This window comes from Nuphar pumila, chromosome 11 (genome assembly GCF_984573655.1).
Source record: "Nuphar pumila chromosome 11, dmNupPumi1.hap1.1, whole genome shotgun sequence".
NCBI lineage: Eukaryota > Viridiplantae > Streptophyta > Magnoliopsida > Nymphaeales > Nymphaeaceae > Nuphar > Nuphar pumila.
Window position 1 is genome coordinate 63,195,585 of NC_143259.1, and position 14,549 is coordinate 63,210,133.

Below are 14,549 nucleotides of genomic sequence, written 5' to 3' on the forward strand. Positions count from 1 at the left end.
ATCATATAAAATCAAATAAGACAGTGTATCATATTATGTGACATCAAAACCAAGTTTCTCAACAATAATTATATCATCAACATAAAGGAGCAAAATTACAATATCTACAACAGATTTTTGACAAATAAAGAGTGTCAATATAACAAGAAAAGTATCCAAGACTAGTCATAACATAACTAAAGCGATCATGCCAGGCATTCATTTCTTGTTTGAGACCATACAAGGCCTTTTTAAGATGAAAAACCTTTTCATTCAGAATATCATACCCAAATGGTGGATCCATATACACTTCTTCCTTTAATTCTCCATTAAGATATTTTTGACATCCATTTGGTAGATGAGCCATTTTCTAATAGCAGCCACAACTATAAGTGTTCTCACAGTAGCCATTTCTAGCGACAGGGTCCAAGGTTTCATCATAAGCTATCCCATATTCTTGTAAGTACCCTTTGGCTACTAGTCTGACTTTATGTCTTTCTAATGTTCCATCACTCTTAGTTTTAACCTTGAAGACCAATCTACGTCCTATTGATTTCTTTCCAGTCAATTCCCAAGTTTTAGATTTTTCTAATGCTCTTAATTCTTCACGCATGACATCTTGCCATTTTGGAGAGTTTTTAGCTTGATTATATGAGACTGGTTCGAAGTAAGATAAGAATTTTGCTAGACATGCTCTATATCGAGGGGGCAAAAGACTCATATGTCATGAATCTATCAGGTTCTTTATATTGTCTTTCAGAGTGCCTAATATTTCTAGTTTCTTGGGCTTCTAGGTTAGAATATTTTTCTAAGGCATTTGGATGGTAGCTCTTTTGTTTTCTTTTATTTTGAATAATTTGAGAGTGATCCTAATGTCCACCACACTGAGTATGCATTTGAGGTTCATTATTATCAATTTGATTCTCTTCTATTATCAAATCACTATCATTCTTAGAATCCAATTCTAAAAATATATATTCATCTTCTCTCTTAGGCACATTTTTATCAAAAAACTTTCCTTCTCTAAAAAAGGTAACATTTCTTGAAATATATAATTTATCATTTTCAAGATCTTAACATCGAAATCCCTTTTGACTGTCACCATACCCAAGAAATACACAGGGGATGGATCTTGAAGATAGCTTGTCATTTTTATTGGTTAACACAAAACACTTACATCCAAAAGTTTTTAGCTTAAAATATTAGGGAGAAACTTCAAAAGTTTTTCATATGGTGTTACATTTTGAAGTTTTGTTGATGGAAGCCGATTTATAAGGTAAACTGCAGTAAGAGTTGCTTCAGCTCAAAAATGCTTTGGAACACCTTTGGAGATGAGCAAAGTCCTTACAGTTTTGGCTATATGTCTATGTTTTGGTTTAATTAATCCATTTTGTTGGGGTGTGTTTGCATAAGACCTTTGGTGTAAGATTCCATTTGATTCTAAATAACCTTTGAAATCATTTGACATGTATTCTCCTCTTGAATCAGAATGAAAGATGAATATGTTTGTTTTGAACAAATTTGTAACTAATTTGTGAAAATTTTTGAAGTTTTTAAATACTTCATTTTTGTGCCTAAGAAAGTAGATCCATGTATAACGAGCATAGTCATACACAAAAATAACATAATATATGTATTCACCTTTAGATTTCACTGGGGCCGAGCCCCAAACATGAGAATGAATTAATTCAAGTGGTTTGAAGCCAAAAAAGTCGTCTCTTGATAATGAATGAATTTCATCTTTGCAAGTATACAATCAGTATATTGAATTTTTTCATTGCAAAAATTTCTCAAATGAGATACATTTGATAGCTTAACAATACTAGGATAACCTAATCTTTGATGCCACAAAATCAAATCCAATTTTTGTACGTTGAGACAAAAGCATTTCTTTTGAATAACTAACTGATTCATGCAGTAGAGATCTCTTTCTCTATGGCCTTCCCCAATCTGCTTTCCTGACTGGAGATCCTGTATTGAGCAATGGTCAAATGTGAAGGAGACACTACAACCTTGATCGGTGATTTGAGAAACCGAAAGAAAGTTTAAATTGAGTTTTGACATTATTCTTATTTTTTAAATACAAAAATTTGGAGATTTTTCAAAATTTCTAATTGCTTTAACATCAAAAGAGGTTTCATCCGCAGTGAAAACATTTTTTCTACTTGAATCAATACTATGATTGATAAGCATGAAACCATTATACGTCGTAAAAAATGAAGCACCGGAATCTAGGAGCCAAGGAGTCAGGGGGTGATAAAGTAGAGATGACGGTACCAGTTGTGGAGGAACCTTTTAGTTGAGGTTGCAAAACTTCCATCAATTAAGATAGTGACATGCTCCGTGTGAATTTGAGTCTTCTTTGTCAATTTGAGAAGTACCAACTGAAACAATCTTCCTTTCCTCTTTAGCTTTAAATTCCGAATAATATGGTTTGATATGTTTCGGTTTTCCACAATTGTAACACAATTTTCTTCTTTCCATCTCCTTTTCTATCATAAGGCTGAGATTTTTCAAAATTTTTATTTTTGTAGAAATGTGGAGGCTTATATGTATGAGAATTAGCACCCAACCTTGAAATGTCAAGAACATTATCCTTAGACTCCATTGATTCGGTTTGAGATTTTAACCTTATTTCTTCCATGCAAACTTGGGCCAAAACTTCATGAATAGGTGAAAGTTGTTCTTGCTTTCTATGGAGGATATTACTCTTCATTTGCTTAAATTCGGGTTCTATACCCCTCAAATTAAAAAAAAAAATCATTCACAATTTGTTTCTTTCTTTGTTGGGCATCATTTGGGGTTTCCCAAATAGGTTCCATTTTTGCCATTTGATCTCACAACCTTTTTAGAGTCCCATAGTATTCTCTTACACTCTTTTCTCCTTGCTTGCAAGTGTGAATTTTGTCTTGCAATTCCCATCTATACGCGACATCATTTTGAATATAAGTTTGTTTAATAAAGAGTCAAACTTCATCGGCTCTTTCAAATTCTAATATGTTTTCACGTGTCCTCACTCATACTTCCCACAAACAAGAAAATGAATTTTGCATGTCCAATTTTCCACTCTTTTATATCTTTCTTATAGTTCAAGAGAGCATTTTTTTTTCTTCTCCTTTAAGGACCTCTTCTTTAGTAGTTCCATCATTTTCGCTAAAAGTCTTTGTAAGAATAGGTTGTGGTTCTATTGAGAAACCATCAACATATTCTCACAATCCTTTTCCGATTAGGATTTTTTTTATGACGGTGGCCCATAAGTTATAATTATTTTCATCAAATTTAATGAAGGCTACCGTCACCACTCCTTATCGGCCATTGAAGAGAGAAGAGAGAAAACTAAAAATATATAAAACCAAGAAGAGTAGAAGGTACTTAGTTTGACAATGCTCCACACTTTGTTATGACAAACTCTTTTAACCTTCAAAGAATCAACTACTTATTTTGACTATGGGTACACTTGTCAAGGCTCTATCTGATCTTATTGATCTCCCACAAGTCTCTTGAATGCCTCAATAACATCAATAGATCACCAAGGCTCTGATACCATATAATGGAATGTAATGGAATACAAAAAAGATTCAAATGTCACTTATGGATATACACAACCACAATGACCGCTTATGGGTCAATTACATAAATACAAAAACCACACAAATCAGCCACTTGAGGGCACACAACACATAAAAATGTGAAATTATATTTGCAAAATACTCTAAGAAAAACATACATAGTGTGGGGTGTCAATCTCTTTATATACACAAAGGAGACCAAGAGTAGCCGTTGGGACATCCCCAATGGCTAGAAATGTAGCCGTTGGGGGAGATCCCAATGGCTCTATGGTCAAAAGACCAAAAAGCCGATCCCTATCCTAGAATGTACAATAATAAAAATAAAAGAAAATAAAATAGGTAAAAGAAATGCACAATGACCACTATACCCCTTCATGTACAAAAAGACTAAAATACCCCTATATGTATATACATTGACATTATTAAATAATGAAAAAAATTAAAAATATTGAAATAATGTTCGTACGTCAAAGTCGTGTCTTGTGTCATGTTGTGTCCACGTGTCATCCAATGACACACTCTACATGTTATGTGACTGATATAGCCACTACCACGGTAGTTTGACCAAGTTTAAACCCAAATCCCAGCTAAAGCTTAAATCCAGTGTGTAGTCAATGCTGGCTGTTAAAACCTTTTTTTTGTGTGAATATGTTCAATAAAAATTGTTTTTACTCCTATATTACCATGCTTCTTTGTGTATGTTACATCCTGTACACAGTTTTAGACTTTGTAAAAGGGCCGAAACAATGAAAAATTGTAAATATTTATGTTGCTTAGTTTGAGCAGAAGCCTTCACTGCACTTGCATTGTCTGAGAAGAGATTCCCACCTCTATCACACTTGCACATCCAGCGACTGAGGCTTCAGTTGCTTCATGAGCGCTTCATGCACAGGTAATGTCAGTCATATCTTGTTTTCATTCATTCTTTTCACAGTTTATCACAAGTAATGCCATGCTCCTATCTTCTTTTCGTTTTCTTTTTAGCAGTTTATAACAGTCATGGTTGGTACAAATGTTAATGTATTGTTCATTTTCCATGGGACAAATCAAAACAGAAGCTGCTTAAAACATGCACAACAAGTTTGTGATGAGTTGGGAGTGCTGGCTTCTTCTGTATCTGGTGTTGACATGGATCTGAAAGCTGAAGCCAATCTTCGTCATGCTCGAACACTGTTAGCTGCTAATCAGTTCCACCAGGTTTGATCTTTTTCCTACTATTTCACGTGCATGGGTATCCCTTGCATTTTTGTGCACATACATTAAATGGTTCTCCTGTTGGAATCTTTGTTCTTTCAATATCGCATTTGAAGTTGTAACAAACAATCATCTGTGGTATAAAGTGGGGTTCATATGAACACATATGTCTGGAACTTGTATAGTTAATATCTTTAAGTTAAATTTCTTCTGTTTAAGAACCCTCTTTTCCACCTTACCTGATTTTAAGGCTGTCATTGTACTATCAAATCTCCTACACGAGTTTCATGTTTATTTTTGCATTCCTATTCTTCTTGAAGGATGTAGAAGATGAACCGAGCCCTAGATAGAGAGAGAAGAGAGAGAGAGAGAGAGAGAGAGAGAGAGAGAGAGAGAGAGAGAGAGAGAGAGAGAGAGAGAGAGACGGCTGCACAAGAAACACAGAACTCGTTATGTGATTAGGGCCTCTCTCTATGTTAAATAGAGAGAGGCTTAAAAGCATAATTACAATAAAGCCCCATTATAAAAGCAAAATTACAAATAGCATATTAATATAAAAGAACTTTACTTAAAACCTATGTCACACGGACTCGGCTAAGGAGGTGCCGCACCCGAGTCGACACGGCCCGACACGGGTGCGGACTCGGGTGCGGCTTCGGACTCGGCCCAGACTCGGTCAACGCCGATTCAGACTCGGTCAACGAGTCTAGGCCGAGTCCGTCCACATTTTGGACTCGGTCAACTTTGACCGAGTCCAAAAATGTCCCTAAAAAACCAATTTTTTATATCTTTTATTTAAAAAAATATATAAAAAAACTGTGACAGTGCTGCAGTCACAGACTGTGACTGTGCTGCAGTCACAGACTGTGACTGTGCACAGTCACACAGACTGTGCTGTGGCATTTTAAAAATGAAATATATATATATATATATATATATATATATATATATATATATATATATATATATATATATATATATATATATATATTGCCGAGTCCCCGTGTCCAAAAAATTTAAAATTGTGCCGCACCCGTGCCGCACCCGCACCCGCACCCATGTGACATAGCTTAAAACCACCTATTTTCAACACTCTCCCTCAAGCTGGAGCATAGATATCAATCATGCTCAGCTTGTCACAACATTTTGAGAAATTTGGTCTAGCGAGAGGTTTTGTAAACATATCTGTAACTTGGTCTTCCGACTTTAGATATTTTGTAGTGATATGACCAGCTTGAACATCTCTTACATAGTGGCAATCAACCTCAATGTGCTTTGTTCTCTCATGAAATACAAGATTGTTCGCTATATATGTTGCAGCTTTGTTATCGCACATCATGGTCATGGGAGAGGACACCTTCACCTGAAGATCAAGAACAGTACGAACCCACATCAATTCAGCAGCTGTTTGGGCCATAGCCCGATATTCTGATTCTGCACTCGACCTAGAAACCACATTTTGTTTCTTACTTCTCCAAGAGATCAAGTTGTCTCCCAGGAACACACAGAATCCTGTGGTAGATTTTCTATCCACTACAGATCTTGCATAGTCAGCATCAGAATAAGCCACTATCTCCAGAGTTCCACCTTTCCTGAACAATAACCCCTTTCCAGGAGAAGATTTTAGATATCTGAGAATCATAATAGCTGCATTCCAGTGTACCTCAGTTGGTTTGTCCATAAACTGACTAACTTTACTTACTGCTAAAGCAATATCCGGCCTGGTCACAGTTACATAAAGTAGTTTCCCTACTAGAGAGCGATAGCTTTTGCTATCAACTAGTTTTGACCTTTCTTCAAACAACTGAACTTTATGGTCCATGGGAATATTTGCTGGTTTAGCTCCCAACATTCTTGTTTCCTTTAATAAGTTAAGAACATACTTCCGTTGAGACAAAACCATCCCTTCACGGCTCCTGGCAACTTCTATACCCAGAAAATACCTCAGTGAACCAAGGTCTTTTGTAACAAAGTGTTTTTGAAGATGAGTCTTTGTGGCATCAATAGCTTTCACATCATCTCCTGTAAGAATGATGTCATCCACATATACCACCATAACAACTATGCCAGAGCTAGTTTTCTTTATAAACAGTGTATGATCTGCTGCTGACCTATTAAAGCCAAAACGTGACATCACTTCAAACAACTTTTGAAACCATGCACGAGGACTTTGTTTCAAGCCATAAATCGCCTTTTTCAGTCTACACACCTTCTGACACTCCCCCTCAACCTCGAATTCTGGAGGTTGTTGCATGTAAACGGTCTCAGATAAGTCCCCACATAGAAATGCATTTTTCATATCTAATTGGTACAAGCTCCAACCATGTTGAACAACTACTGAGAGAACAAGACGAATGGTACCCATCCGTGCAACAAGAGAAAAAGTTTCAAAGAAATCAATACCATATGTCTGAGTATACCCTTTGGCTACTAATCGGGCCTTGTACCTTTCAATTGATCCATCAGATTTATACTTTATAGTATATACCCATTTACATCCAACAATGTCAGCATCTGCTGGGGAATCAACTAGATCCCATGTATGCTGAGATATTAAAGCATCCATTTCTTCTTGCATAGCCAGCTTCCAGCGAGTATCAAGCTCTGCCTGCTGATAGTTCAGAGGAATAGTTTCAGCAGATAAAACTGAAATAAAAGATTTCATCTGATTTCCAATTCTGTCATCGGAGACAAAATGAGATATGGGATATAAGGTACATTGTCGTGTCCCCTTGCGTAGAGCAATCAGCCTGTTATCGCCATCATGAAGATCACTATTGTCAGTAGAACTTACCTCAGGGGAAGAAGAAGATGAAGGCACTTGCGGAGGTGGATCTCTACGCACATATACCAATGGAGGATTATGAAATCTGGAAGAGGATGAAGTTTGGTTCAAGAATGAGGGCACGGATTCCAAAGGAAAAGGAGGTATAGGTAATGGACAAGACTCAGTTGGATCAACTTGCAGCGGGGAACCAGTACTAGAGTAATAGGGAGTGGATTCCAAGAAAGAGACATCCGCACTGACATACTCTCGGCGAGAAGTAGGATCATAACATCGATATCCCTTTTGATTTTTGGGATAACCGATAAATATGCATTTTGTAGCTTGAGCAGCTAATTTATCACAGTCAGGGCCAAGTTTGTGTACAAAGCAAACACATCCAAATACTTTGGGCGAGAGGGAGAAGAGGGGGGTATTGGGTTTTAGGATATGAATTGGAATTTGATCACTCACAGAAGAGGAAGGCATGCAGTTGATCAGATAGCAAGCAATTGTAATTGCATCTCCCCAGTATAACGCAGGAACATTAGATTGAATCATAATGGTCCTAGCAACATCAAGTAGGTGACGATGTTTTCGCTCAGCCACCCCATTTTGTTGAGATGAATAGGCACAAGAAGTTTGGGATTGGATGCCATTATCTTGGTAAAACTGTAACAGACTTTTTGATTTAAACTCGAGAGCATTATTAGTGCGAACAATCTTGACACTAGATTCAAACTGAGTTTTTATTTCAAGAATTAAAGATTTGATAATACTTGGAACGTCAGATCGTTCCTTTATTAAAAACACCCATGACAACTTAGAGAAATCATCAACAATAACTAAATAGTATCGACACTGAGTCCTAGTAGGAATCTTACTAGGACCCCATACATCTGCATGAAGAAGTTCAAAGACTTTATTACTAGACTGACTCTGACTCGAAGGAAACGAACTTCGATGATGCTTGCCCAGCTGACATGCTTCACACTGAAATGATGTGGTGGAAGGAATCTGAGGAAAGATTGAACAGAGCTTTGACAATGAAGGATGACCAAGACGACGATGCCACACTGAACAAGACTGAATGAATGTTCCACTGCAGCATGAACGGTACCCATTGGATGATGTAGGTAGTAAATTTCATTTTCTTCATAGCCTCCACCAATCTTCTTCCCCGTCAGCAAATCCTGAAAATGACAACCCATTGGATCAAATATTACTCTACAGTTTTGTTCTTTTATAAGGCAACTATCAGAGAGTAAACTTTGAGGAAATTTTGGAGCATGAAGAGCATTTTTCAACTGTAATGAGGAGGATATAGAAATATTTCCCTGAACAACAACCGGGGAGGTGCTCCCATCGGCTAATGAGACTCCAAGCTGAGCCTTAATATCCTTTAGATCCGAAAAAACAAGTGAATTTCCACACAAATGTCTGGATGCACCAGAATCAATAATCCACTTACTGTGAGTCGGATGAAGAGGATTTCCAGTTGAATAGGCAACCCCAGCTACAGGAGAGGTGGAACTCAAAGGACGAAGAGCTATCAGCTCATTTTATTCAGCACGACTGAGGGTGATACTACTGTCACTTGCAGAGATATTTTCCTGTGCCTTTGTTGCCTCGAGAGTAGTAACATTTGTTTTAGGAGCATATGACTTTGATGAAGAGTAGGTTGGACGGCCATGCTTATCCCAACAACGATCTTCTAAATGTCCAGATTTTCCACAGAATGTACATTGAAGCTTTCCTCTGCCTCCCACACCTCGTCCGCGACCTCGTCCTCTGATATTCTGAAGATTTCCATGCCCATAACCAGATGAGACAACTAAGGCAGATGACTGAGTCACAGGCTGAGACTGTGGAAGTGAGATCGCAAGTCTGCTCAGACGATTATATGCCTCAGCAAGAGTAGGTACATCCGACCCAGTCAACATTTGGACTTTTGCAACAGAGAATTCTGAAGATAAACCTGTAAGAAACCGAGCAACCATAGTTTGTTCTTGATGATCCTTTTGTTTCGAACAACAGAGGGGTCTGTGAGCATTAAGTCTTTCAAACGCAGCTTTTACGGAGGCATAGTACTGGGCCAAGGTTTGATCTCCCTGCTGTAAATTATATATTTCCTGTTCAACTTGTAGGATACGACTCACATTCGTCTCTTGTGAGTATGTATCTCGAAGATTGTCCCACATCTGTTTGGCCGTATTATAGTAAATTAAACCATCTGCAATATGGGGTTCAACACTATTCATAATCCATGACATAACTATGTCATTATCTTCATCTCAGGTAACATATTTTCCCACCTTTTCAGTGGGTTCGTCTTCCAACAAGATATGTTTTCTACAATGTCCAGATACCGACATCATAAATGTTCTCGACTACCTGGCATAGTTAGTGTCATTCAACCTTACAGACGAGCCGTACGAAAATGGATTGGCAAATGCCTTATATTCTCCAATATTTTCCAATTTTGAATCACATTTCGAAGTTTCAGCCATACTTCTGGTTCCAAAAAAAAACTGAACAGACTCCAATCAAAAAAAAAAAAAAACCCGTGTGTTACACTCACACACCAACTGATATTCCAAACAGCAGTTGTTCACACACGAACCAAAAAAAAAACCCACGACAGTAGTGAGCAACAACCCACAAACAAAAAAAAATCAGCACGTCAGTGAATCACGACCACATATCTTCTTTATACGCAGAACCTGTTTCATAACAAGGGTAGCTCCCCAGACATGTACAGCTCGACAATCAGTCATTTTTCAATCACGAGCAACACCACTACGAGTTGGATTGCTGTTTCTTAAAAAAAAACAAGAAGTCACGACATGAAAGCACAATAAAACCAACGCAGGGCCCAAAAATCAGGGTATCACGATTGAAATAGAATCACTGATCTCTTTCAAACATTCACTGCAGATTAGAAAGCAAAGATAGTAACCCACAAAAACTAATGTGCTTCAGTGCAGACTGTACCCATTTCCACGATATCAGGATCTCACAAAAAAAAAACACCAACAACAATCAAAAGACTGTACCCATTTCCACGATATCAAGATCTCACACAAACAAAACACCAACAACAATCAAACAGGGCCCCAAACAGGTGCACACCAACAACAATCAAACTTTTGCAGAATCACGACAGGAGCTACCAACTCGGCAGTAGGTAGTCACGAGAATAACAAAAAACCGAGGAGTTACGAAACCCACAACAAGCATCCACGACCAGCAGTATGCCCAGATCTGTCATCAGATCTAAAAAAAATATTTAATCGCTGACCTGATTGGAAAAAAAAAATCATTGGGTCGAAGTTTGATCACGATCAAGAAAACCTCCACGATCGACTGTGCTTTTAATCACACTCGATCACGCTCCCACGATCGGCTAGGCTTTGATATCATGTAGAAGATGAACCGAGCCCTAGATAGATAGAGAGAGAAGAGAGAGAGAGAGAGAGAGAGAGAGAGAGAGAGAGAGAGAGAGAGAGAGAGAGAGACTGCTGCACAAGAAACACAAAACTTGTTATGTGATTAGGGCCTCTCTCTATGTTAAATAGAGAGAGGCTTAAAAGCATAATTACAATAAAGCCCCATTATAAAAGCAAAATTACAAATAGCATATTAATATAAAAGAACTTTACTTAAAACCACCTATTTTCAACAAAGAAAATATGAAGATCCACTTAGAAGTTGCACAAACAGCCTATCTTTGGTGTTTACCCCTTTGAAGCAATTGCATTTCTGTGGGACTTCATTCTCATGAGATGCACTTTAATCTTCTGTGAACCAAGCCTTGGGTACTTTTGGGGTTTGCTTCACCCCTTCAGCCATTTTTTAACGTTGAAATGGTGAGACTCTCACTACATAGATTGCCTGGCTTACAATGAGGAACGATTCCTAAAAAGGTGAATAGTGCGCTCAGACTTGTTTAGTTGTTTTATATTGTAGGCTTGGATATGTTAAAAACTCCTTAGTTCCTAGAGATCTATATCTAGAATTTTACTGGCACACCCCAAAATTATTGGGTTATTCATTTTTGCTGTTTGATCTTTATGAATCAAATAATTGATAGAGGTTTACGTAAAAATTGCAGAGCATTTCGTACAATTCTATCTAATAACTCAACTGTCACTAAAATCTTCAATACAAGTCAAAATGCATTTTTGAAACAGTTACAATGTTTTTCGAAAGATAAAATGAACAGATTAACGACAATTATAGGTTTAAACACTTGACTTGTAAATATATATTCGTTGAGTATCCTATGAGCATTTATGAAAAATCCCCGCTATCTCTAATAAGATTTCACTCTCAAACAATAATAAATGATTAATAAGTTAGAATACTCAATAAACAACTAATTACAACTTTAATAATGAGATTTATAACGATTCCAAAAAGAATCAATTGAAAAGAAATTTATGAAAATCAAAGCAATATATCTTAAATCACTTTTACAAATTAAAATTGAACTATGAGGCCCACTTTTTAAATGCAGTATGGTTATACACTTATTTCAATAAACTTTTAGAGAACATTCTCTTTTAGATCTAATTTACAGTTTCATGAAGATCCAAAGGGTCTGTAATCCCACAATATATTTGGGCTGATAAAATTCCGTTGATACTTTTGATGGACTAATAATATCAACTAGTAAGCGGTGTAACAATTCATAATTTCCTGGAGAATCTTGAGAGATTGATAACTCTAACAAGCCTCATGAAGGATCTTTGGCAATATCAAAAGGCCAATATAATCACAGAACGAAGTCTGGTTGGGCCGATTAATACTGCAAGATGTCTAATAATCCCCGATAAGGTCATCCAGGGGGGCGGGGTGGGGGGAGGGAGAGATCAGCTAGTGGTCAACTTGTATTTTGTGAATGGACATACTTTCAAGTCAGGTATTTTAGTTCTATAAAATCCAACGTTGGTCCTTAGCTGATTCAAAGGTGGCCGATTCACTTGTCATTTCAACTAAATTTTTAATATTTTTTAAGAGGGTTAAAAGTTTCTAATATTTTTAAATACGTTTTAATTTTTTAACGACACATGCATCCTATGGTGAAAAGTACTGATTCAAAACGATTCGATTCGATTCGATTCAGAGGTTTTTTGAGAAACCGATTCACCTACTAAACCGATCTTAACAACATTGATAAAAACAACATTCCTTTTAAGAATTTAAGTTTACAAATAATTTAGAATTAGTTTTTATTTTATTTTCATTGCTAAATCTGATTTTCTGAGTGATAGAATTCCTAATAAGCTCAAATAAGATAAAATTGAAACTAAAGGAGCATATGCATATAATTAAAAAAACCATGAGAGATGTAGCTAATTAACTTTAAAAAAATCTTGAAAATCTAATTACCTTTTAAAACAATCTTGTAAATCAACTTGATTTAAAGGAGGTCATAAACCAAATTTAGTAACCACAAAGCTTTGTGATTTATGAAACACCAGTCATTTGAGAAAATGTGGAAGCTCTAATAATTAGTTTACTAAATTCGTTTACTAATTATCTATTTAAGGAGAAGATTAACTTTTAAATATTCAAAATAGGAGTTACTTAAACTTCATAAACTCTAACTAAAAACAAATGCTCACAAGAAATTAACTTATGACATACTTAATTACAAATATCATAACTATAATTATCACTCATTAAACTAATTTAAGAAAGTCTAGCTCTAATTATAGAAAACTATGACTAGTTATTTACAAGAAAATAAATGACAAACTTAATCCTAATTATTAAGCAATAATTTTTTACAATTTGTTTTTTGGAAACTATAGCTCTAATTATAGAAAGCATTAACTACTCAGAAAACTAATTTAACAAAATTAACTATAATTGCAAAAAACCATAACTAATTATTTACACAAAAATAAATTATGACAGACTAAGTGTAACACCCCCAAATTTAAAACCTGAAAAACACGTGAAACCCCTTTTCTTGTATAGCAAGAAAAAACAACCTTTTTGACTTCCGGTTGAAAAACCTTGGGCGGGTTACATGTTCAGTCAATATCAGTAAGACTCAATCCTTAAAGCAGATAATATTTCTAAAAGATTCAGATCCAAAATCATAGTGTTTTCATTTCAAAATAAACCATAAGGTCTGTACAAAACTAGTATAAAAAAGTTCTTCAAAATACAATTCCTGGAAAGGGAAATGACTGATTCTCGATGCTGCCACAACTTTCCTCATTCGCTCTAGCAACTATTCCGTATGTGTGATTTGTGTGTGTGTGTGGGGGGGGGGTCAATATCCACAAGCCCCCAGTAGGAATACAATAACAAAACATATTTGCATAGAAACAAACATACATGAAATGACATTCTTTTTCATGTAAATAAACAATTATCAGTGCATGACAAATAACTGTAACATAACAGTTGAATAGCATATGCAATAATCTTACTCATGTGTGATTATTCAATTCATACATGACTTACCTGTGCAAATGAAGCATTCTAAATAGACATGGATAACTTACAATTATTTCATTTATGTTTTCTTTCTTAGATGATGCATGTCATGCTTCACTATATTCACAATACACTTTTGTTTATCTTTCACAATACTTTGTAGATACTGACACATATAATATTCGAATCAGAGGCCTGATCCACGGGATACATTCAATTAATCTGTGGCTTATTACCCTGGCCTTGCTCATCTTTTTCGATTTTAGGTGAGGGATGATCGTGTCGAGAGAGAGATCGCACCACCCCCAACCTGATATATTAGAATTTACTTTCAGTTGAAACAATCTCACTACCATCCTGCGACATCGATGGTAGCTATCTCCTATTTCCATGGCTGAGAAAGCAACCCTTCATGCTTTATCAATATCTCATGAAGTCAGAAGTATCGCCTTCAGACGACACAAGCACGCATGATTTCATTTAATCCATCATAAGGTTCTCGACCACTTATTTTCGGGCACTTAACACATATCAGTCCAGTTGACCGTGCACAAAGTCAGGAGCCACTCATCCATGCTCGCGCTATT

At 36.3% G+C, this 14,549-nt stretch overlaps 1 protein-coding gene across 2 annotated transcripts in view; it reads left to right on the forward strand.

The window, feature by feature from the left end:
• The window catches only part of LOC149822399 (anaphase-promoting complex subunit), a 173,641-nt gene that overhangs the window by 154,041 nt on the left and 5,051 nt on the right, over positions 1 to 14,549 (forward strand). For both annotated transcript variants that reach the window (XM_089981389.1, XM_089981390.1), the window contains 2 exons: positions 4,335 to 4,440; positions 4,604 to 4,745. In XM_089981389.1, coding sequence (XP_089837515.1) covers positions 4,335 to 4,440; positions 4,604 to 4,745 — 248 coding nt within the window. The remainder of the gene's footprint in view (positions 1 to 4,334; positions 4,441 to 4,603; positions 4,746 to 14,549) is intronic.